The sequence below is a fragment of the Hippichthys cyanospilos genome, chromosome 18 (assembly GCF_059441005.1).
Source record: "Hippichthys cyanospilos isolate Australia breed blue-spotted pipefish chromosome 18, RoL_Hcya_1.0, whole genome shotgun sequence".
NCBI classification, from domain to species: Eukaryota; Metazoa; Chordata; class Actinopteri; order Syngnathiformes; family Syngnathidae; genus Hippichthys; species Hippichthys cyanospilos.
In genome coordinates, this window is record NC_142386.1 from 5,648,568 (window position 1) to 5,675,304 (window position 26,737).

The 26,737-nt window shown below is 40.6% G+C and overlaps 1 protein-coding gene across 3 annotated transcripts in view; it reads right to left on the minus strand.

Moving 5' to 3' along the window:
* The window catches only part of LOC148408637 (cell adhesion molecule 2-like), a 168,898-nt gene that overhangs the window by 14,166 nt on the left and 127,995 nt on the right, over positions 1-26,737 (minus strand). For 2 of the 3 annotated variants that reach the window (XM_088441538.1, XM_088441537.1), the window contains 6 exons: positions 18,188-18,340; positions 15,665-15,802; positions 6,149-6,310; positions 5,991-6,081; positions 5,525-5,703; positions 2,434-2,547 (listed from right to left, as the gene is read on the minus strand). In XM_088441538.1, coding sequence (XP_088297664.1) covers positions 2,434-2,547; positions 5,525-5,703; positions 5,991-6,081; positions 6,149-6,310; positions 15,665-15,802; positions 18,188-18,340 — 837 coding nt within the window. The remainder of the gene's footprint in view (positions 1-2,433; positions 2,548-5,524; positions 5,704-5,990; positions 6,082-6,148; positions 6,311-15,664; positions 15,803-18,187; positions 18,341-26,737) is intronic. The other variant, XM_088441539.1, reaches the window with a different exon arrangement.

Sequence of the window (26,737 nt, forward strand, 5' to 3'; positions counted from 1 at the left end):
GATGTAGGAGATAATCAGGTGCATTATATGGTAATACGGTGCCGTACGAGCAACAACGGCGAAGCGACCATGCGCCTTCAACTCAGGCGGACAAGTTTATTAAAAAGACAAAACGTCACGGGACTGGAAGCGCTCCAATGCGTGTTTGCTTTCATCTGGAGCCCGTGAAAAGAGCTGGTAATAAATCAAGAAGACACATGAAAGTAGATAGCGGAGCATCCCGCGACTGGGGATGCGTTGAAGGAGTCTGATATCGAGATTCCCTCATGATACGCTGAGAAGCTGCGGCCCTCTTGTGTGTCAGCAGAACACAAATAGACATCACAAGCTGATGGGAATATTCAACATGGTGCGGAAGTCTTCAGAGAGATGTAGCGAACAGTAGAGAGGAAGCCATTGACGCTTAAAGAAAACGTTTGAGATGGAGGAGCTGGAGGAAGCAATGCGCTGGAGGGATCTCACAAAAACGGTTATTTCAACTTTGAGGGTCAGCAAACTCATCTGCATATTGCTTAACAAAGCACCTAACTTTTAAATTGACACGTCAATCAAACGCAACGTCTCGTGGCGCCATATCAGACAAGGCGCCGTGTCAGCGTTATTGTCGGGGAAATTCCAACAAACAATGGCAGTCCATTACATTTACTTCTTTTGGATTTTGAAGTCAGGTGGAAATAAATGCGTTCTTGAGTTCTTTCAAACGTATATTGCTTTATGTAGTATGCGCATTATTTGAAGGATCTGACACTTAATTTCTCTCAAGTCACCTGTATGTCTCTCAATAAACTGTCGTCTGTCTGTCTGTCTTTCAGGCTCACGGTCTTTCCGTACCTCTGCCCGAATGCGTGTTGATCTGACTGCCGGTTGGGATGCCCAACAGCCCCTTCTATTTTTGCCCCCTTGATCTGTTGAACATTTCTGAAACGGGGGTACGAGTATCCCTAGGGTACATGAAGGCACTTCTAGGGGTACAGGACATTCTAACAAGGTATCTGATGAATCAGCATATCTAATAACATCTAAATGTTTAATGACTGACAAAAACAGCATTTTTATTTTCAAATTAAGAGCAAATCAATTAGAAGAGGAAGTAACTCATTGCTAAATTGTGTTATAGTGACTCCTTTGCAAGACATTGTAAGGAATAGCTACTACCGGACAAATTACATTTGGAACACAGCCCTGCGAAAAATGGGACCAGGAACTTTTGACGTTTACATCCTAAGTGCTTTGCTCCACATCAGCCTGACATTAAAGTGGGCCGCCAACAGAGACGGCCAAACAATAATCCCCAAGTTCCCCATTTCTGGAAACATCTCATCCAACTAGTGCCTTATTACTCCAACATCTCATTGACCCGCACTTGAAATATGTGCTGGCTCGACCATGCCAACTCCTCCTCCATTATGTTGAAGGGTTCAACAAAAGTCCTTCAATTGTTCCTTGTATCACTCGACAATATCCCCAGTGTTAGAAAGTAGTTCTCAACCGGTGATAACATCTTTCTGGCATCTCTCGGATTGTTGGTTGCTACCATGATAGACGCCAGTAACGATTTGTGACTCCAATCACAGAAGTGCTCTTTAGACTATATGGAGGGTTGGAAGATAGTTAACTAAAATATGATGCTGTCACCCTCGGAGAGGATTAAAGGAAGACCGGGACCTCTTCACACTGGATTACGCGGTAGCAACCGAGTGTACAAAAATATTTACTTCCTAGTACAACATTCATGGCTCCAGCCTCGTTTTGGAAGAATTTAATAGAATTTCACAAACATTTTGGGAAAATATGTACAGCATGTAGTTTTTGGGGTGCTTCTTTTTTATATTAAAAAAAATATCTAGTAGCAGTGATCTCAAACGTTTGTTGTGAAATAAATCTCTCAGCCAAGTACCCCAGCATTCAGTCTTCTATTCAATTATTCTCAAATCCTCCTTTTACGACGACAAGCCATTTTTCACCATTTTGATTCATTCAACTTAATTTAGAGAGACTATATAAATAGCTCTGTCTAAAACTTTGCGTTACTACTTTGAAAAAAGAAAAAGGTTCTTTTCAAGCGTGAAGGCTTCCTGGATTGAACGCAGCATTAGGAGTCCCGATGAGTCATCTCTGGGGGGGAGATATTTGCAGTCGGACATGACATTTACTTCTTTGAGCTTTCAGGGCACGGGACCACTGAAGTCTTGGGAATGTCAAGGGGACATTGGATTTTAAAAAGCTCACTTGGACTGAATACAATAAGCCCGAGGACCTAGAGGCAGAATCTTAAAAGAGCGAAAAGAAAACTGTCAGTTTCCTCGCTAATTATCTTTTGAATATTGACAGTGAGACGGTGAAGTGATAACACACACGGGATTAATGTGAGACAAGCGTGAGATGCCACATTATGCTGAGGAGCAGGTAAGAAAGCGGGTGCTGGTACTGTACCTCCGTTTCCATTCACTGTGGAGTCTGAAGCGTGGGTGCCTAATAGAGCGGTGGAATCTGGGGGGATGGGATGGAGAGGGGGTGTGGTGGATGGAGGCAGGGTGGTGGGCTCTTCTGGTGAGGGGGATACACACACACACACATTTACAACAAAAAAAGGACTAAACATGAGAAAGATTAGATATGACAGTGACTGCTTTAGCGAGGCATGATGTGGCAATGGGAAAATCAAAACATGATTGTTAAAGCAAATACATGGCACATACTGACGATTAGTAATAAAGCAATGCAAATGGCAACATGTCGAGCATAAAAATATGCCAAAAAAAAGTCTTTTGTTGGAGCGCTTTCATCACATTAGACATTAAAACGCATGAGCTCTTGCTTTTCCACCACAGGATGTTAATGTCCATATCCACCAGTCTGCAGGACTACTGACTCGACCATGAATAAAATATACATTAAACACATTACATTTTTCTTTTTTGAAGGGGAATTCATTTTTTAAACGTTGCGATAAAAATAGCCTGAACAGCTTTATGCTGCTGGTCCGCGGCCCTGTACCGGTCCGTAGATCAACTGGTACCCCGCCGCATGTTGAAATATTTCCGTTTTATGTATGATCCTGAGTCTGAAGGATATTGTGCTGTGAAAAAGCTTTTATTTTGAAAACTGCCCGGATTCTTTTGGATTTGTTTGTCAAAATTTAATTCACGAAAAAGTCAAACGAGTAAGAAACAGACATTTTTGGGAAGCGGAAAAGGCTCGGTCAAGAGACAGGAAACGAGCCTACAAGTTTGAAGAAAAAGAATGCTTTTAAAGAGCAATACCAGGAGTCCTACTTGAAATAATCATTTCTTGCGGTAAGAATTTTGTGCGCTACTTCCCAGCCAAAAAGCACCTACAAACTGACAAGGAATGGATCCTCTACCTATTTGTGACCAAACCAAAACAATCTAGCATGAGCTTTCAAATTATAACTCCGCACAAGACAAAGATCATTTCCGGTTAGAGGCAGTATTATCGAAACGCTGACTTTTTCACACAATCGTAAACCGTCAACCCAGTTACCGGGTTACACCTCCAAGTCCTTACTATGCTATTGCATTTTAATGTTGGTCATTATGTTGATGCTTGTTGAGAAAAAATGCTTTTGAGCGCTGGTGCAAAAAGTTTGAAGATTACTGAATTAGAGACACAGTCGGTGGAAGCGAAGATAACCTCTGCAAGAAACTGCGAGATTGGTCTGACGCCACAATGCTGAGAGGAGCAGCAACCTTTTAACAACCTTAAGAAAATAGTTATGCTTTTAAAGAAAGAACTACAAAAAAATACAAAGAAAAAATGTTTTCGAGTCACGGCTAGTAGACATTCCTTGAGGTGTTTTCATCCAAGGCGATGGCAAAATATTAAAAGGACAAAAGGATTGGCGGCGAAGCATTGTTTGACAAAGTTAATGAGGTTACATTGCCACCTTGTTTGTGTCACTCTGGTTTTTATGGCGCTGTGGAAGCTTTTTAATTGGCCGCGCTGCAAGGCCTGGGTGTCTCCGTGACTTTTCAGCCTGGGCGAGAATCACAAAACAGCAGCGCTGCCTCTCTCTGAGCGCAAATGTCTCCTTGCTGCAGAGGAGTCATTAAATTGGTATTTTCCAAGAATTATGGCAGCAGTTGTAAAAGGCTAAAAGGTGTGCTAATCACTAATGAATACTGGGAACAAAGCGGGTGCCATTTTCAAAGAATAAGTCATGGATCTCCATTGGACTCTTTGACCCTTTTGGATCCCGACTGCTCTTGCCTGTGAGCCTCAATTTGTCAATTTAAAAACCTCAATTTCATTAAGAGCATCGCTTATTTTATGGAGTTACATTTCCAGGACAGTTTTAAGGTATGTTATGCACCTGCTCAAGTGAATTAAATCTTCCCAGAAATATGGACTATACTTGGTAAAGTGTGAGTCAGAGGACAAAAGAAGATGGCAAAGCTCAGGGGTCGGCAACCCCTAAATAAAACAGCATCAAAATTTGTTTGCTTTATAATTTTAAATACAAATACAACCATCAGCACCAATACTTTTAACTAATTTATTGCCATTGACAAGTAGACTTGTCCGTTACGTATTTTCAAGGGGGCTGTCGATTGAGATCATCTCACTCATCAGCGTGAAAGGTACTTTTCAAGCGATGAAGATTTCAGGATTTCAGATTTAAAGCCCGAACTCAAAATGTATATATATTTAAAATGATTTATAAACAGAAGCGTTTCCATTCGCATCGCAGTGGCCGTGAGGGCGACCCGATGCAGACACTTCATGAACTATTGATAGCAACCTTGCTCGTATCCTTGAACAGCCTCGCTAGCTTATTACTTTAGAAGCACCGCGGGCAGCCAGGACCATATGAGATATCGCCATTATTTGCTGAAAGAATATTGAATATTTCGCTCATTGAAAAACACAATCACCCTATTGGGTGCGAGCAGTAATAATACAGCAATATTTATTGTTCCACTTAGGGAAATTCTGTTTCTGCCTTGTTGTTTCTCATTTCCCTCACACGCACACACAAACAACAGTCTTAAAACAAAAAGGAAGAGAGACTTAATTCCGAGAGACAAACGGCTGAGGAGACACAGAAAATGGGGAGGACAGACTATCCGTTTTCCCTGACACTGATTCACTTCATCCTCCACTTCCTCTGGCGTGGTTCGCAATGACTTATCCTCCGTGGTGATATTACTGACAACGCAGCACTAAATTCCGCACACATACACCCTCGCTCCTCCCTCATGATGTGCATGCATGAGGAAGATCTGGGACGCGGGTTTATTTAAAGAAAGACGTTGGTGGTATTAATGCCACCTGAGGCCCTGTGCGCAATGGTACCACTAATCACTCACCACACTCTTATTCCACATGCGCAGCGGGAGCCTCTAAAACCACGAGTACTTCATTTTAGTGTGCTTACTTTATTGCTTATCGTACATAGCTTGCATTATATATATATATATATATATATATATATATATATATATATATATATATATATATATATATATATATCGTCCACGCAAGCCGTATGGGCAGGACTCACCATACACGTAGAGTACGTATTCAGCGGTGCTGGTTCCGAGGTGATTGCTGGCCTCACAGCGGTACGTTCCGTTGTCCGTCTTGTTCAGTGACGTGAATATCAGCTCCCGACCCTCCACAATGACCCTTCCCAGGTCAGAAAGTTCCACTCCATCTTTTGTCCACATGACAGGATCTGGCCTGGAAAAAGAAGCAAACATGCTACAAAAGGCGGACTCTAATTTAGATTTACCTGCATTGTATAATATAAATGCAACACGAACAATATACGGTTCAAGTTTAGAAACCCCTTCAAAGGCAAATGGTCTCCACCACTTGAAGAGGTCATGAAATCCAGCTAACTTTTGAATATGCAGAGCTACGAACTGAAAAGTCATTCCAGATCATAAAGTACCATCCATATCTTAAAAGTGACTGAGAAACTACCAGAATTTTACAGGAAAAATCTTGCATGATGAAACACTTACGAGGGGTTTCCTTGGGACAGGCAGTCCAGCTTAAGGTATTGACCCTCTTGGGGAACGGCAAGAGAATGGACGATCTCAACCCTAGGAGCATCTACACACACAAAGTTATGGTATGAAATAAAAGGGATTCAGCCAGGACGCTTTGTGTTGACACTCACAGTGGACCTCCAGCACTTCTGTGGTCTGCTGCGGCGACTGCAAGAGTGCCTCGTGGTCCACCCTGCAGGTGTAGGCCACTCCGTCATCACGTCTGTCTACGTGCAGCTGCAGTGAGCTGCGCACCGTGAAAGTCTTCCCGCTGGCGTTCACCTCCTTGGCGCCTGCGTGGAAAAGCATCGCAACCGTGTCAGTGATGTGGCGCCTAAGCACGTCAACATGCTGTGCTTTACAGAGAATCCTTATCAGAGCACGCAAATCTGAAATCACGCTGCAGGGCGCTGACATGTTATCTAAAGGAGAAATATCTATAGTCCTCTGTTAATGGAATTAGATTAAGTCGAATGGAGCTAATTGGAGAACTGTGATAAGCTGTAACTGCAAGAATACGTCTGTATAAAACAAATTAGACATATATAACATTTGTAAAAAAAAAAATAAAAAAAACAACCCAAAAATACCCCCCCCCCCCCCCACCACCACCCTCATCAACTTAATGATAGTAATTTCGCTCATTCACTCATTCAGTGCCACGGACGAGAATTCCCATCCTTTAAAATAGTAATAACATTATTAAATAATAAAATTAGAGTCAAATACTTTTTTATGGAGAGGAGCTGACACACTTGACTAATGCTTACCTAATGTAAGACAATTGAGGACTGTAGTGATAACTGTCAACATTGGATGGCAGTGTTTCCACACTTACAACACAGCTATTACCGACATCAATTCTTACTGAAGAATGGAAGTCAATCTTTCATATGATACCACCCATATTGACATAAACATAGCACACAATATTCTGATGTCCGTGAAACGTGAGTGAAAATGCTAAATATCCTGGCCCTCTAGAGGTTTCCTTTTCCAATAATGCTTGGCACTGACATAGTTAATTTGCTCTTAATTTGAAAATACATGCTGCCGCCTTTATCAATAAAAAATATCATCAGGAATTGATTGGGTTTGATTGTGTTCACCATCCTTGTCAAACCACACCGTTGTCAACTCTCAACCAATGTTCTCTTGTCCAGGTGTTCCTTGTTGTCTAATTAGTTTGGCTTGTATTTTCTACTTTCTCTCTGCTCGTCTTTTGCCCTTGTACTCTTGCTGCCCTTGTTTTTCCTGAGTCCTGGTTCCGTTTACCCTTTTGGTGAATTAAACGGCTTATCGCCTGAACTCCCCGCTTCTGAGGTTCCCTGCGCTTGGATCCAAGTCGACACCGAATCCTGACAGTTACCCCGGATCACCACATCTATATGACTTAATAAAGCAAACTCAAATAGTAACTGCATGGCAACAGAAAAATCAATACAAATACCACCCAGAAAAATAAATTCAGAAACCTACATGACAATCTGATAAAATGATCAAGGTGACAAATACATGGTGACTTTACAGCAAGCTTTGTCGATTTTTCTTTTCTGAGAGCTTGTCCGGTCACCGGTGTCGAGACATCAGGTTAGGAGCGCAAATGTCTGATGCAACCAGTGACAAAAGCTTTAAACAAAGCCTGGCAAGACCCAGTCCACTTGGGTGGCTCTGATGAATATCCCGTTAAACTGCGTACCCAATGTCATGTCCGGGCAAGTCTATATTGAATTTAGCCGTTCACGCTTATTATCTTCATTTGTGGTTGTTCCCCTTTGTAAAAATGTGTCCTACTTGCGTATTCTGAGCACAGTGGAGGGAGCGCCAGTCTCCCTCGTGCGGGCCACCTTTTGTTTGCTTCTCCTAAAGAGACTGTTTATTCTCCCCAAGCTTCCCTACTGTGCGCTCATCTGCTCCACTTTCCAAATCATCTCACCAGACTCCGACGCCTCACTTCTCTCGCTCTCCCTCTCTCTGCCATCCGCCCTGTCAATCAACGATTCGGCTCCGTCACTTCCCTGCGCCGAGCCAATGAGCTCGCCTCCCACTTGAGATCGATGACTGACAGCTCTGCAGCGTTTGCATCCAATGAGTGTGAAAAAGGTAAAAACGTCTGGATGGTGTTGGAAAGGTGAACTTGAAAAACGGTAAAAACACAGGTCACAATATGAAGTACCTCAATATAAATGACATGAACTCATTTATTGCCATTGATGGCCAGAATCATCAAAGATTTATTGTTACAGGGCTCGCGCTATTGCAGCTTAAAGTATTTTGAGCTTTTACCACATTATTTTTTTTTTGTGAATAGACATGTACTGAGCCGCCCTATTTGGAAAATTGGTTAAAAATTCCCACCAAGAAATACCACTGGGAATGTATAACCTATATACCACGATACTTGTACAAAAAACGTGTCTACAACGCGTATAATACATTGTAAACAGGGTAATATAGTAACACACATATATAGCACACATTATCAATACATTTCCGCAGTACTAGATCATTAATTCACAATAAATTGTACAACGCAAGCTACCTTGTTGCCACACGGCCCAGCGCTGGCTTGCTGTGTATGCAAAAGTTGCTAAATGCCACTAGAATGACGCGTTGTCCCAACGGGAGTGAAAGGGTTAACTTGGATGGCTCTGATTGAGGTGTTAAATTTAGAATGCAGTAGAATTTTGTGTCATGAATCAAACTGCTCCTTAGTATTGAAGTTTTTTTTCTTTAGTCTTGAGGATCTCCGACTGTTCCCCAAAAACAAATTCGCGAGCCATAACTGAGGAAGTGAAAGATTTATACCATTTTAACCCCCCGCCCTTATCCCAAACAACAAAGCAAAATGAGACTCTGTTATAGTGATATTGATCAAATAATAAAATGAGTGCATTTCCCAACACTATGAACCAAAGGGTATTAAGGTGCTCTGGTAAACACACATGCAGTAATAGTGTAATATACAGCAGATATAACTGATGGGAGCGCAGGAGGACTGTTTGGATTCTACACTAATAAAAATGTTTCCTTTTTTGGAACAAATATTGTTTGGCCATTGTGTATGTAAGGATGAGAATTTGAAACTGTTAGCCTTTCCAATTCCCAAATTAACAGCCTCGATTTGTTCCAGTGATGGAAACCACTTAAAGCTTGTCTTAAGTGCCACATTTTTTGCTTCATAAATGTCTCATATAGTGTGCAGAATTGTTGGTGCTAATTAACCCCAAACAAGGAAAGCTGGGTCAGTTTGTTTTCAAGCCTTGACAGGTAACGAGAGGACGCACATGACAAGTTGGGTCGAACCATTGTAGTCTTTTTACAACAATAAAATTGAAAAAAATTGAAGATCAAATTTGTTTGATGAACTTAAGGAATGGAGTGACTCGCCTTGTATCTTTTTACTGTTGTTGATCCGTCTATTGTTGTGCCCTGTTGTCTTCCTGCCCCACCCCAGGCTACTTAACCTCTCCATCCTGTTCTCTCACTCTGGCATGAGGATGAGTTCACATTTTGCTTGTTTTAGATATTGTGACATCCCCCTCCGGACCGGTCTTATATGCTTGGTTTTGTTTTTCACTGACATCCGACCCCGGCCGAGGGAACACTCTTCAAAGTAAGACAGTTCTATCAGCACCTGGCAGGTGTAAACCACAATGTCCGCTCAGCCACAAGTCCCCGAGCTGCCCGAGAAGCGTCTTCATGAAGCGAAGGGTCTCAAAAAAAGAGACTTGCGGGTCCGCCGAGTATCGGCACCTTGGCAGGCTGTCCACCTCCACTATGTTGATGCTAATGGGCCGAGACCAGAGGTGTCACAGTCTCATCCCCTGTTCTTCGGACACTGTCAGTCAGACAGACACCGACGCTGCCGGCGTTGCAGTATGAATTACACACTGACCGGCCACCGCAATATAACCGCACAGACATTTTTTTAATGTTTTGTTTTTGGAAGAGTTGGTGTGTTGTATTTTAAATTTGATGTGATACTTATTGATACTTGATAATAGAGGCTTTACATTGATGATAGTGGACCCATCATTTGCGATTGGATCAATGTCAAGTAATACTCTAAGCCTTTTTCATTTAATATTCAGGTAAAAGAGTGGATTTCATGATACGGCCTAAAAATAAAATCTCAAATTTTTTGTCATACATCGTGGATGATTAAGATTTCAATCAATTTCATATATCCATAGCTTGCCCATAACTTTTGTCCACGATGAAGTAGTAGTTACGATTGTAAACGGATCCACCGCTGTTTCGATTTTTAAAATTATGAATTTGATTCATTGCCTAGAACCTAAGTAAAATTATTTCTCGGTTCATAGCGTTGATCTTTTTGAGCATAAGCTCAATAATGAGATCTCAGACAGAAAAGCAATATAGTGTCAACTTGTGTGCCACATCGACGCACATTGTATCACGGGATGGCACCGATGCACATAACCTGCACTATAACTCATCTCTTTAGCATTGACGCGCAATTTCGGAGCAAACTGCAGTTCTAGTCATTAAAATGATGCAATGCTGAAAGAACGATCGCAGCAGTTAATTTAGTAAAACAGTAGTAAACCTGAGTTTTACCGCAGCCTCGAATTCAATTAATGTACTGTACCCATAGTAATAGTAAAGCAGTGTGATTTAGGGGGGGGGGGGGGGGGGGGTGAACGCTTTTGGGTGCTTGCATCTTTTATTCATGCCGCCACGGCTTGCAAGAGCCATCCCGGAATTACATCTTTAATGGTCATTGATCCACTCCGGCTCACTCCGTGGGTGAACGTAATCCAGAGACCCAACACAAAAGAAAAGCATTTGTATTTTTGGAATTTTTTGAAGCTTGAAAAAGGCACCTAACTTTGTCACCAGACCTCCCTGACACGAGAATCCACCAGCTCCTCAAATAAGGACGACAACTTTCTCATATGACGAGTTGGGACTATTTGGAAAGGTTACGTAGTCATTATTCAGCCTTTCACCTGACGGGCGTCCTGTAGAAGCCAAGAAACGATGGCGGCGCTTTGTCCTTCACCGACAACTTCGACAATAGAACAACTACGTGAGCGCGAACGGTTTGAAATCAAATCTGTTTTTTTCTCCTCCGACCCCCTTAGGAATCGCGCTATCATATATCGGCGGCAAGCAATAACCTCCGCTGTTCAGGTCACGCGCTATGATAGTACTCATCCAATTGCCAACATAGCCAGCGTTATTTGGAATAAATATTCATTTCATGTGGCCCCACTGGTTCACTGGTGTGTAAACAAGTGCTACATTGCACTGGTACTGGCACAGGTCTCCCTGGATCTTGGTGTGTAGCAAAGATATAGAAATATATCATTACTTGTTGGGGACTGAAGGGACACGGAAAGGGAGAGACATCACTATATTGGATTTTTTTTTTTTTTGTCACCGCATATACAAACTTTAGCTATCTGTTCAATCCGTCTATTGCGGGGGTGTCAAAACCATTTTTATCGTGGGTCACATTGTAGTGATATTTTCTGTAGTTATAGTAAATCAATTTTGTGTGTTGATCACACATTTAGCTAGTTTTGAAATCTGAGGCTGGTAAAAACAGCTCAAAAGAGAGATTGGGAAGGACAAAAATGTTATTTTTTTTTTACCCCCCAAAATTTAAAACTTGAAAACAACTTGCAAGTTTGGTATTTTAGCTTGAAATCAAATCAGCATTTCGCGGGCCACATAATATAATGTTGTGGGCCGGATCTGGCCCCCAGGCCTTCAGTTTGACACCGGTGAGGTATGGCTAGGTGTTTTTTTTTTTTTTTTTTTAATGGCCACAGGTAAGGCCATTTTTTGTTGTTTTCATGACCATGTTATTTAGTAAAGCATTTTCCCCCCTTTTTAAACCATTTATTCTTTTTTAATTGATAACCAAAAAATACCCCCCTAAAAAAAAGTATAACGGTGGAAGACAACTTATAAGTTTGCTATTTTTGCTGGAAACTTGACGTCAAATCAGCATTTCGCGGACCACATAGAATGATGTGGCGGGCCGGATCCGGCCCCCGGGCCTTGAGTTTGACACCGGTGGTCTATCTCGTCCATGGTCCCGAACGCACATAGAGGCGCACGCTTAGCATAGGGCGTCTGGTAAATGAATGCCAATGGGAGCGCTCGGCTGGCTGTGTTGCTAATCTAATGCTTGCTATTCCCAAAGATCCCACAACAATATGTCAGAATTGTCATTTACAATATTCCTGCCATCAGGTGACTTCTCACAATGAACCTCCCACCCGCATTCGCTCTTGTCATTATGATGAACATCCCAAGTCAACAAATATATAGAAATATACAGGATATACCTTATACTGTATATTAATCATTTATGATGTCATCACGCGATTACATGTTTCTTTATCTTGCCATTTTCAATATTGAACCACGGAAGGTCACAGTATTCGACAAAGGCATAAGAATCTTGCATTTTATTGGCACTGCCGGTGTTATTTTTCACATTTAAATGCAACATTTATTTGCACTTGTGTTAGTATCGCTCTCAATGTCACAGTCTCAACTGTCATTGTCCAATAAATAATTCACATCCTTTTAGATAGGAGGGAAAAAAAATGATAGCAGTAGAAGTGCGTGGTGGCTCGACAAAGACGCAACATTAATAAGCTCAAACCGAATCTCACGTGGCAAGACTTAAAACAATTATGTTGGCAAGGAAAAAAAAAAAAAAGTCTGGAAATCGATGTTTTATTCCACTACATAGAAAAACCAGCATGGCGTTTTGGAGTGACTCATTGCACATTTTCGTCAATACAGTGGAACTTTAACCGTTTTTTTTCCAGTTGGATATTAAAAAAAAAAAGTTTGTCCAAGGGTAAAAAAATCGGTCCCTCTTTATAAAAGGTTCAATAGCAATTTTTTCAAACCGATACAGGACAAATACTCAACTCTAGAGACGTCAGCAATACCAGTAGCGAGCCCAAAAGTATTTGAAAATATTTGCCACAAAAAAGCAAATGCATGCAAGTCAAGTATTTGCCAGAATAATGACAGCAACGTTAATTGCAAGTCCATAGAGCGAAAAAAATCTAGCTCCTCTTAATTGAAATATGTAATATATACTCAGTTGGATTTGAAGGTTTGTGCGTCCTTAAATTGGCTTGAATTCCAATTGTATCCCAAACACGACATTTCTGAGGCTTGTGATACGTGAAAAGGAAACCAAAGAGTCAATATCATCTCCTGAGCACAAGTCATTATAAGGAAATATGCAATGCCGTTTGCTTAAAACTGTGCTGAAAAACAAGCATTGATTTGATCCTATCTGCGGGCTTATCTGGACCCCGGGAAGCTCCGCTGCCAGATAGCAGGCTGAGCTGTGGCAGCTTAAGAGAAGCGGCGTGATCGCAGACGCCCAACGTGGGCTGAAACGTCACCCCCATCGAAATTCTTGACGAGCCCAATGGCGGAGCTGACGGCAATCTTCTAATCTGACGTTTGTGTGAAGTCTCAAGGTGCTTTCTGTTGGGGGGGTCCGCAATTTATTTTACCGGGAGAAAAACCGAGGCTCTTGTTTTTGTTCTTTTCATGAAAACTGCCTCCTGTTTCATGCGAAATAGCCAGAAGAGGATACAGGATAAAAGGCGCTTACAAGTAACATTACGGGAATAGATGGTAGCATCTGACCTTCTGTGAAAAGCCTGATGAACATTTCACAGAGTGTCCATGCATTTGTTAACCTTTGGTGGTAATCTAAGGGAAAATGATGTCCTGGGTGTGTTCCCATTTGTTTTATTGGGAGCTCTTCCTCTCTTAGCGGACAGCTGGGAAAAAACACTAACGAGGGATTTAAGAAGTGCGAATGCCAAAATGTCCTCAAATCGTCGCTCTAATAAATCGATTAGGGTAAGACTTAAAAATGCTCAAATGGAAAATTCAGGTTTTGAAATAGATGACATCAGACGTCGGAAGTCGGAAGTCGGTATGACTTAGCGAGACTGGCAACATGAAACATTGTTCATTTAATTCAATTACCGTATTTTCCAACTATAAGGCGCACCGGATTATAAGGCGCACCCTCAATTAATGACATATTTGAAAACTTTTTCCATATATAAGGTGCACCGGATAATAAGGCGCACCCTCAATTAATGACGTTTGAAAACTTTTTCAATCACAATATCGTAATACTCAAAGTAATAACAATAATAACTCAAATAATAACTCGAAACTCTCAAAAGCATAATAACTCAATGTCAATATGACCAACCTTGTTCAACTGTAAACAGGTAAAGTTTACTTTATCAGTTCATTCCCAATCTAAGGATCCCAATCTCAAGATTGATCCATATATAAGGCGCACCTGACTATAAGGCGGACCATCAGCTTTTTAAAAAAAGTGAGGCTTTTAGGTGCGCCTTGTAGTGCGGAAAATACGGTAATTTGATTATTTTGTCATTTTGTAAAGTCGAGATTTGGAAAATTGTAAAATCGATGTTTTGTACGATTGTTTTCTTTTTCCAATTCTAACACACACGTGTGTATATTAAATATATATATATATATATATATATATATATATATATATATATATATATATATATATATATATATATATATATATATATAACATTTTTGATGTGAAATCCTAGCAAGCTGTCAGTAACGAGCATAAATGAACATTGCATTTCCTGATGATTTATTCATAAAAGGAAAAGAAGAAGGAAAGATGCTTTGGAGAGAAAGCTATACAAGATGTGCGAATGTTTCACGCCTGTTTAATTAAATGGAAATGCGTAATGACATTTGCTTGAAGCCAGCATCGATCTGATGCAATCTCCTCGCTTATCCGAACCCCGGGACGCCAACGGTCGAGACGGCGGGCTAAGCCTAAGCTGCGGGGGAAGAAACAGAGAAGTGGTAGACAGCGGCAGGGAGACAAAGATCTCCCGTGGCAACCGAATATAAACGGCTTTATGGGCTACAATGCGTGGTGGCATTGTTTTGACACGGTGGAAAAACGCAAGGAAACCTCTGGAGGCTGTGCGTGACGTACGTCTATGCTTGACTCTGATAAGAAGTGACATCTGCTGTAACCGCAGAACACTGCGACTAAAGTTCCGTTGCGAGGGACGAGAAAAGACATTTTGAATGAGAGTCCATCCCGCTTAAATACGTTAGCTCAGCACTTTATATGCATACTCATATTTCTCCACCACAACAAAGCAAAACATCAGAGAAGGCCGTGGTTCATCCGGGGAGCCGCATGAACCTTTGTAAAGTTAAGGATAATATTAAAAACACAAACATTGGAGTGTCCGCAAATTAAGAGAAGCCAAATTCCAGTCAAATTTAAAAGCTTTAATTGAATAAATACTAGCATTTGGAGTGGCTAATATAGTCAATATTGCATTTTTAGTCATTATCTGAAATAATTATCTTGAAGAAAATTTCTGTGGCATTATTGATATGTTCAAAATATCTCCCTTAATTTTTCAAAATGAAATGGAATCTGTTTCCAAGTTTGCATCGAGATACGTCTTAAAGTCGTTTTCACAAAATGCAAAGGAATCGACCACATTGAATCTTGGTGAACTCCAGTGGTATAAAATGCTCCCAAATGAAAAAAAGATTGAGATGGTTGGAGATGTAGCAGCGGAAAAGTCACCAACCTTTGACCTCCTTTTCATTTCTGAACCAGCGCAAGTCGGCAGCAGGTTTGCTGCCATGAGTCATGCAGGTCAGCGTGATGTGATCGCCCTCCAAGGCGGGCTTCATCAGGCCCTCGATCTCGGGTTTCTCCGGCACGCCTGAGGAATGAAGATGAAGTCACACGCAATACTCTCACCTCGTGAAGAAATCAACACAGTCAGGCCTTCAGATACGCAAAGTCCAGTTTGTTTTTTTTGTGTTTTCTGTGGCTGCTCCAAGTATGTAAAAAAAGCGGGTGCTTTTTTAAATCATCTATCTATCTATCTATCTATCTATCTATCTATCTATCTATCTATCTATCTATCTATCTATCTATCTATCTATCTATTAGTCTCTGTACAGGTTTTAATGCATTTTTTTCTTGCGCTAAGCTGAAATGACTGGTTTGAGTGCATCTGTTTTTGTCAGCCTTGAGCAAAGAGGCTAAAAGCTGTCAGTGAGTGACATTGACTGAGACCGTCCTTGCCTGTCACAGCTCTCCGTCTCTTTATAATCTAAAAGGTCCCTGAGATTTGTTTTTAGGATTGTGAAGTTGTTCCGTGGAATTTTCTTCATACCTTCACACGTTTGCTATTTTTGAAAAACATATTGAAAAATACATTGTTTTCCGAAGGAGTGACTATAACACAATTTCTCATTGGGTTGCTTCATGTTCCAGTTTGTTTGCTCTTAATTTGAAATGAAAAAAATGCAGGTATTCTCACAGCATTTAACACATTCAATTAGATTTGCCTGTCAAATCTCCCTTTACCCAATATTGGCACTTCATAAGGTATTTTAGATTTTGGTGTTTAAATATATCTCTATACAATAAAGTATTCAATCATCACTGAGTGCGAGGTGTGAAGATTTTCAAAAATATAAGTGTCTGCTTACTTTTGAGCTTTTCCAGCTGACATTTACGGTAAGGCAAAACAAAAAGATTTAAAAATAGTATATTTACACGAGCGGCCTCATAAATAAAGTAAAAAGAGGAGGGACAATGAATAGAAGAAAGTGTTTTTGGTATTTGCATAGAACCATAATTAAACGTGACTGTTAATTCAAATTTCAATAATTGATAACTAAATCACCGCTGTAGACCCGATTGAGCAATTTCATGTTCAGTCTGCTCTCACTAATTTTAAGTGGTCCGTTTCATCCATCCACTGTTCTAAAACATTGGCGTGCTCCATTAACTATTGCTCAGTGTTGCAAAAAAATATTTTTCTCTCCATCCCCGCTGAGCAATCCTATTTCATTTCGGTAATTCTCGGAATGCTTGTTAACAAAGAGAGACAGCTAATGGGCCCGGAGTGCACGGGCACATCTATTAACATTAGCAAAAACTAATTGGTGAGATAATAGGGCGAGTGGCGAGAAACGAGACAATGTTTGTGCAGGACGATGATCACAAACATTAGTGAAATGCTGTGGTGTGCGTTTGTAGGTTTGTGTGCGAGGGGTTGGGGCATCCCATTTTTAAGCATACTAAATGTGTTTGTCCTATTAGCAAAACAAACACAGACAGGAAGTGTCAAAGCCAAACAAACAGTTTCAGGCATCATTAGAAAGCATTTAGTTTCCGACCGGAATTTTTATCAACAAAAAAATTTGCATTTGCTTGCGTCACACGCCTGCCAATCAGCGAGTATTTAATAAAGCCTCTTTGTGAGACGGAGCGAGCACCAATGAATTCTTCGTGCTTGATTGCGCTGACAAACATTTTGTCAAAATTTGCAAAAGCTAATCATTATTGGTCTAAAATGTTTGAAGGAATACAATGGCTCGCCAGCAGGATTCGACAGTGAATTGAGATCAATACAAATCAGGACTAATTTGAAGGAAACTCTTCTTTTTTTTGTGCTTGGCTTACATTTAAAATGAACACTATTCAGGTGACCTCAAAAGAGACTTTTTCAACAGTTTAGATTATCCGAAACCAAAAGAGGACATTTTAGGTTGATTATTTTTTGTGGACCAAAATAAATGAAGTTTCTGTAGGCATACTTTATATTGCATAATACCTAACAAAATACAGGCATGAACATTTAGCAAATGAGCCACTTTTAAACTGTTAAGCAAACACATTTCTCCATGTTCCGGTCAATTTGCTCTTAATTTGAAAAGAAAATGAACACTTCCTGTCACGGCATTAAAACAAAACATCAAATAGGATTGGTTGATGTTTGCAGAAACCTGTTCAAATCTCACATACTCCTTGAATTGCTTTCATGTACCCCCAAGGGTATGCAGACCTCAAATTGAGGCCTGCTAAATTAAGCTCTTGGAATTTTTTCAACGTAACCTGACAGTAAACATGCAAATGCACTTTTGTTTCACTTTGAGGCTCAGGTATGATTTTTTTAGGTTTGCCTCCACAAAATTGAGAATCCTAAATGGAATATACAAACACATTTATTCAGTGCAGTGTTTGCCGACAACATAAAAACCATCTTCATCTAGCAACAACACCAGTACATAAAAGCTGAGCTGCAACTCACCAAGGACTGTCAGGTAGGCTTTGGCTGTTTTGACGGGCATGGTAAAAAGGGAACAGGTGTACATCCCCTCGTCAGACAGCGTGACGTCATGGATGCTGATGGTCAACTCCGACCACGACGCGCGGATCAGCTCGATTCTGTTGTCCCTCAAAGCTGCACACAGACACACACACGGTGACTCCATTTTGTTCTCGAAAAAAGTGAAACCAAATGAAAGGATGCACCTAACCTGGGTTTTGCGCTGTGCGGAATTTAACCCTAATTGCTCAAATCAGGCCGCCATGCAAAGACATAATTAACGAAGCGAGGCTAGACGTGGCTGCGGTTTTTGTACAAATTCTAAAATCGCATCAAACGTGACCGGAGAACTGCAGAAAACCAATGCGCTTCATTGTCTTCCCGACCTTGTAGCACATAGTTTTACTTATATGAAGATGGCATCCTCCAAAAGACACCATTGGAAATCAATAGAGCAATAAGAGGCTGTGAAAGAGCCCTAATGAGACTTTGGCAACATGAGGGAACTGAAATGGATCGGCTGAAATTAGATGGCTCGTTGGAAGATCTTTCAAACTAGACAACCTACATGATTTCAAAAATGACCTGAATCCCCGCTAAGTGTGCAATGCCAGACAAAAAAAAAAAAAAAACACTCCACGTTTTAGCCTCTATTGGCTCTCCTGTGAAAATCAATTTCAAACATTCAAACACGCATTGAATTCTACCACAAAAAAAGTATAATTATGCCTCTCTCTCACACCATTTCACATATATATGGAGCATTAGTAGTTACCATGACTAGGATAAGCTCCAGCAACCCTGTGACACTGACTAGCATAAGCTGTGTAGAAAATATCGTCCTGATTTGGATCATTCGCTTTATGGGTTCGTCATTTAATTAAGCTGGGAGTGCTGTCGGTGGCTTTTGTTCGGTGCTTACAGGCACAAAAATGCAGTTAGTTGTCATGCCAAAAAACAGCAGGATCTCTTTCCTTGCGAGGGTGGATTCGGGCTACATTTAGAAATAGGAAAAGCATCGTTTATCTATAAAATTACCCTTGTTAATCACGGTGCCAGGAATACAGAAAAAAACGAACGCGTGTTTCAAATCAAAATAAATCAAATTTGATTTGTATAGTCTTGAATCACCAAAGTCTCAAAGGGCTTCACAAGCGAAAAGAGATCATGTCGAGACTTATTTTGAAAAAAAGAAGTCGTAAGAAGACATCTTTTCGTTATAGGTACACAACAGCATCCCCTGCTCAAAAACCCCAATTTGGGAAAAATCGGAAACCCTCAGAAGGGGCCACAAGTGGGAGGAGGCCCCCAGTTTGAATGAGTAAGACATTTGAAACTTTTTTTGCATGCATTTGAAGTAGTAAAAACTAGATTCACTTTGTAATTAATTGATCTAATTAATATCACCTAAAAATTCTGAGAAAAATTCTCAACCAGATTAAAACAAAAAAAAAATAAAAAGATTCCTTGCGTTACTGCGGCAGATCCAAAGATACTTACGTTCTGCTGTATTTGAGACTCACTGTGTCCCAAATTCTGACTGCAAACTTTGGTTTCAACCATCAAGAGTACATTTGGAGGTTGACTTCCCCTTTAAATTTGAAACCAGACCAAATTATTAGCTCCTTCCTTGCCAACGACAAGAATTCTCGCCACGTAAAATATTTCTGCCGGTGACCACGTGTTTTTTTTCTTTTATGAAATATTAATTTGAAACTTATCAAGCACCGTAGTACAGAAGTGTGACCATTTGGTGGTGCTCTCGATAGCGACGAAAGACGTGATCAACGGGTAGCCTATTCCGATAACGCTTGGCAGTGAAAGAGTTAAACAGCAGCCATACAAATTCACAATACTGGCTACCATCAAACACGTTCATATACAAGAGAAGTTGAACAGAGCTGATCTATCAGTGTGTGTGTGTGTGTGTGGGGGGGGGGGCAAAGAAAGAGAAAATATTTCTTGTAAGCTTGGATGTGCAAGAAGGTCAAAGATGTCTTGCTTGCTTTTAGCATCAAAAGTGGCATTTCTATTCTTCTGCTAAGAGTTTCAGCCGCCTTATAAATCACAACACAAACCGACACTGTGGGCGAATAAACACAGCGACATTCAAGTCACTAAATTCGATTCCTTCAAGGGTATCATACAGAAAACATATACCAAACATCGCATTGTAGTATTGAAAAACACTTCCTCTGTCATCACTGAACTTTGTGTTCCCCCCAAAATTTGCGCAATAACTAAATATGGCAGCATAACCCACGTTTACAGCTGTGACCAACTTTGTGTAATCTGTTAGTGAGTTCACACCTAAATTAACGCCTCGTATATTAGATGTATTTGAATAAAAAAAAAAAATCTTTCCAATATGCTCTATGTGCCTCCATTAGTCTAAATCAGCTCTTCTGATCATTAATAAGTTTGTGGAATATGAATTGAGCTGCACATGGCCCTTTTTAAACCATGTCAGGGGGCGGACATTTTGTTACTTGCTGTCCACTGGAAAACGACGTCCTCATCTGTCTCCGGAGTTTGGTCAGGTTGCATTTACAAGCCACACTATGATTGGTGCAATCATGTGCCATTCATGTCTGGTTCACTAAATTTTGAAATTATATTCACATTACAGGCATGACATCGCTAATGACAATGCACATCTGTATACAACTAAACAAAAAATAAAAATAAACAAGCAATGTTTTGCAAATACACTCAACATAGCAAGTTGCTTCATACTCCAGTTGATTTACTCTTAATTTGAAAAGTTAAATGAACTGTCATGCACATACTGCAAAAACATTTATGTAGCTTAAGAATGTATGTATGTAGAAACTGTGGAACCAGAATACTACGAAAAATTAAAAATAAAATAAAAAAAACTATTAAAAAACTATATATATATATATATATATATATATATATATATATGTCATGATGGCCTAAGACTAACACAGATTGTGCTCAGTTTTGTTCCTGTATAACCTGAGAAAAAGCAAAACATAATAAACAAAACACCGTTGAAAAATAATACAACCGCCACGCATTGCGGAATTTTCTAGATGCCTACAAAGAGCAGATCTGCCGGCTACGTTTTGCGACAATACATCCCAATTAAAAGCACAACATCCCTCCCAACCAGACAAGGTTTTGTCTGATGGCGCTTTGTTGTGTGCTGCCAAGCTCCAACAGATACGGCTTTTAAAACACATCCGCACACACGACACACTATGGGGCTTGATCTTGCGGTCGGGTGCCCCAAATAATGATGGCTGCTCCATTGCGATGACTATCATCCTCTCACGCGCGGTGACACCGGACCAGCAAACTGTCCAGTGATCCTCCAAATTCACAACACTTGGATTGTGAAGCAGACTAGAAAACTAGGCAATCATTTCTCTTTTGTTTGTGGCCAAAAAGTGGAAAAATACACAATGGAAGCCAGCCCAGAGAGCTTCTTTCTTTCTTTTTTTTTTTTTTTTTACCTCTCCCAGGACTGGCCGCCTATCAAGGCGGCACCATTTAGAGCAGCAGGTGAAGAAAAAGCGCGTGAATATGAACAGGTAGGTAATTGTATTGGTAAATTAGGATTGCTTAAAGCGTATAGGCAGACAAGGCGCACGCATAAGCAAACAGCTTGTGGTGTAAATTCGCTGGCTTTCAGCCCATGGTGTTTGCACATTCGCACAACAACCTTTTCCTCCCCTTGCCCTTTCCTCTCATCCCCGCCATCCCATCCGCCGCCTTCATCTCTCCGGGGAGCGCGTGTATCCGTATAGAACCCTGGCAGGTGTTTGCTCATTCAGCTGACACAGTTTGATAATGAGAAAAGTGCAAATTTCTGAATATACATTCAGCCCGCCGACGTCTGGAAGCGACGGCTCGCTTTTTTTTTTTTTTTTTGTCAACAACTCATCAGGGGGACTTGACTCCGTCGGCCAAGGATGGCGGCGACGTGAATGTGAAAGAGCGAGGCGGCGAGGGCGGGAGACTGACGCAGGAATGGAATGTTTATTGAATAATGTAGATTCGGCATTGAAGACGTTTCTCCGTTGATTTTTCCAAGGGAAAGGTGCGCTTTTAACAGTCAACGCTGCTCCGTATAATAATTGGACTGGAGAGATTTGAGTTTCTTCCAGTGACAGTTCAACTTTGGAACCACTGGGTAGGGTCCCCCTTAGAAGTGGGTCAGTGTGATAAATCATGTCAAGAGATCATGCGGAATTTTTCACTTTCTGCTCGTCAAGTTTTTTTATTCTTTTTCCTGGACTTTTCTGGGACATTCCCAGGACTTTTTCATCTGCTGCAGGACCAATCAAGTGACCGCAACATACACTAATAAATTCCAACTCCAATGTTTAGAGATTTTATACAAAAGTACCTTCGAGACTCAAAATAAATCCATAATGGAGAGAACTATCTCATAATCCCAAGGAACTGAGGGTTTTGTTTGTTTTTTTTAATCAAAGAATAATAATAACATGACATAATTAGCGCTTGTTTTTCTTGTTTATATACCCAATTTTACGTTCTTACGAGTTCAGGTATTCAATCCCAAGTCCTTTATACACCGTATTTTCTACACTATAAGGCGCACCGGATTATAAGGCGCACCCTCAATTAATGACATATTTTAAAACTTTTTCACTCAAAGTATAGTAATACTGAAAGTAATAACAATAATAACTCAAATAACACATCTACGAATCCCAATCTCAATATTGATCCATATATAAGGCACACCTGATTATAAGGCGCACCATCAGCTTTTAAAAACAAAATTAAGGCTTTTAGGTGTGCCTTATAGTGTGGAAAATACAGTATATAATTTTTCAAATCTTTTCAAGTACCGTGTTACTAAAAGTTAACTATAGGCCAAATATACATGTTTTTACTGCAAAACATTGCTAAATAAGTAGACTTTTAAATGACACAACTGAGCCTATTTTAAACAGTATTTTGTCACTTTTGTAAAATCTTGTTTTCACAAAATCTTCAAGTTTGACAAATTAATCAAATTCATTCAACATAATGGCCAGTACAGCCCCAGTACAGACTATATACCCTGAGATAAGATATAGTGCAATTTATTCAAAAGTTAAGTCTAAAGTACCTCGAGATTCTCCCCCGAAACAAAAAAAAATGCATGTATGGGCCTTCAAGTGAAAATTAATTAGGTTTTTTTTTTTTTTTTGGCCTCAGTTATTTTTCTCTCCACCTTGCAAACTCTTCGAATGCGAAACTCCTTTGAACTTCTAGCTGAAGAGAAGAGGAGCTCTTATAATTGTGATTGAAATATAAACGGCGAGAAAAAGGCTTTTGTGTAATCAAAAGCCGAATGTTATTGAATATGAAGATATGCACGCGGGTGACGGAGGGAAAAGACGGAGGCAGGTTGTTGAAGGTCAACGGAAAAGTTTGCCTGCGTCTTTCACAGGTGATAACTGTGTCTGAAGGCTCTCATAAAATGCCTCCTTAATTCCCCGCCTTTATCCCACAGAGGCCCACATTCCCTTTCCTTTTGCCTCTTTTTCACCCCTTCTCCTCGTGTTTTATGGGCCTTGTCTCGGAGAAAGGGGACTGGTTAAGGATCTTAAGAGATTTACGATTTACAGGCCGGGTTTTTATTCCGATCAGAGCAAACGCCTTCATCTTTGGCCTGATATGAAAGGATGCTTCAAAAAGGCGAGCATAAAAGACAGCTGTCTCGAAAGTCTACCTCACCTGTCAAGTAGAAAAAGAAAGTTTCGGAAATCTTTAGATTGATAAAAAAAGATGTTTCAGATTTTTTTTTTTACTTCGGAAATGGCTCAGGCGGCAGATACTGGGGATGCTTCAAAGCTTCCATGTCGGCGTGCTGGAGAGGTTTGCGCACTTGATCCGGGTCAGCTACACTAGTTTCAGATTCAGCATTTTGGAGCTTCAAAATTAGTACTTGGCCCTTTGCTGCTCACCTGAAACGCTAATCTTAATGGACAACCGTATTCAAAGTGTCAGCAGATGCTCCAGATGGAAATAAAATTGATTGAACAATGGCAATTTTTGGTGGTGATATGGTGGGGCAGCTGCAAATGTTTCCTCACGCTTTGAACCCTGGGGTTTATAGTCTAGTGGATCTTATCTGCAGTTATCTTTTTACTGGCCACCAGGGGGCAATCAATCAACTTTTATTTGAATAGCCCTGAATTACAGGGTCTCAAAGGGCTCCACAGATGAAAAGAGGTCACGTGGAGACTTCTTCCGAAAAAATAAGGCATAAAGAGACATCTTTTCGGTGTAAGGTACAAAACAGCATCACCTGTCAAAGCTCCCAGAAGGGGAAGGAAAAACTCAAAAACCCCAATTTGGGGAAAATCAGAAACCTTCAGAAGGGACCACAGGTGGGAGGAGCCCCCTTCCAGGCCCACAGGTTGAAGTGGATGCTGCATGTACCAGATACAGACAAATAGATACGCGATACAGAGAAATACAGGTACACAATATAGATTACAGAAAACATTATGCTACATAATGCAAAAAAATCAGTGCAACGATATCAGCATTGCATTCAGTGATTACACTAAGCGTAAGATTCTTATGTATGATTTGTATTTGATCATGCACCATGACATTCTCCTGACGCAAAATCGCCGCCTTTTCTCAACATATGTTGAAAAGCACTTCAAAAGAAGCCCCGATGTTACCGCAGTATACCGAGGTGTCCGCCGAGCGCTCGTCTCAATAGGTTCCGCTCTACTAATTGGAGACACAAAGGTAATTTAACATCGCTTTGAAAGCCGCTCAATCCAAATTACAAGCGGCGTATGAAGGCGGAGACACTTCATTGAAAACGCAATTATAAAAGTTTAGGAAAGGAAACAAAGCGGACAGCAGATGACTTAGTGAACCTATGATTTTAATATTCTACCGCACATATACACAACGAGGGGGTTAAAGGATTCCTGCAAATAGTTGCCGGAAAAGTAATTACACATTGCTTTCCTATGCGACGAAGACATTGTAATTACAGATCATAGAAAAATGTCGCCTTACGCGAATTGAAGCTATTATCGAGCCGTGCGTTTGGCGAAAGCAAAAGGGCAATTTGTAATAGGATATTGGCCTCTTTTGAGTGGTATAAAAGAGAGAATCCCTCTTGCCCGCCGCTCATCTGTCTCTCGCCGCCGAGGCGCAGATTAAGTCCCTCAGTGGTGTCGTGATGGGGAGGACAAAGTGCCTACTTTGGTGCCGATGACTTATTTGAAATTCAAACAAGTCTTTGCACTCGCCGGAGCGTTCGGCAAGGACGAGTGACAAGAGGGTCTCTTGCATCCGTCTGAGTGTCTTCTACCGACGCGACGTTAAGAACGACGGCGGCCTAAGAAAAAAAAACCGTGTGACGATCACCACGTTGCGCCGACTGAGGACCGAACTCTTTGATTTCAAAGCCACTTTGTTTTGTCCTCACTGTTACGTCTCATCTCTGGTAGCTGTGATTTTATGTTATTGTTTTAACACAAACGCAACAAAATAGCACAAAAAGCTCTGAACCGGTGCAAAATCTTTTAGGATGGGGGAAAAAAAATAACAACTGAAAACTACTGTGCCAGCTGTGTCTGATTTTCTATTCTTTGGATCTACATTTGTAGTTCTTTGCCTTTTCTCCGGTCTCTTTTATTGATAACTGACAATTTCTGCAGGCATATTTTAGCGACTCCAAGAGTCAGATTGTGTCATTTAATCTGTTTAATTTCTGTCTCGTCTGCTGAGAAAACTGCATCCTTAATGACAAAGTGCATCCGTATAAAACTTAACAAGTTAAAGGGACACTGTGTAAGATTTAGAGTGTTTTTCATTAAAAAGGAATAAATTAAATGATTAGAAATTTCAAAAACTTGCAAATAAATGTGTTCTAAACGACCAACAGCATGTTTCATTCTCCGGAGTCTGCCATGTTTGTTATAGCTACAGACAATGGAAAATGCGGCACCTCCTGCTGTCCATCTTGAAAAACTGTCAAATCTTACAGCGTTCCTTTAAAGGCATAACATTTTAGAAAGGAGTGACTAGATGATAATTACAAAAATATAATGTTCCAATTCATTTGCTCTTAATTTGAAAGGAAAGTTGTACTACCCCTGTCACGGCATTAAATAAAAATAATGAATTAATATTTGATCATATCTGCAAAAACCATAGTAAAATTTCCCATCCCCTCTGAAATGCTTGACAACCCGGGCAAAAATTTGCTTACAGTTTCAACAGCGATTGCTGTGAAAATACGGATTCACAAATCTGATGGTAAGCGTCGAGAAAATGGCGTATTCATGAAAATTTCAACGCGATCAAAAACCCTCAAACCGAGAGCGGCTGGTCGACACCGGTCCAAAAAAAGTCCAACTAAGTAAAATATACCCGAAATGCCACAACGGGGTTGTGTATTTGAGCAAAAGTGTGTCTGCTCCTAATCCTCATCTTCTTCCCAGCAGGCAGAAGCAACATTAATCTGCAAGCGACTGTGCTCGCAGCTCAGACATCTTCTTAGACTGCCGCTGG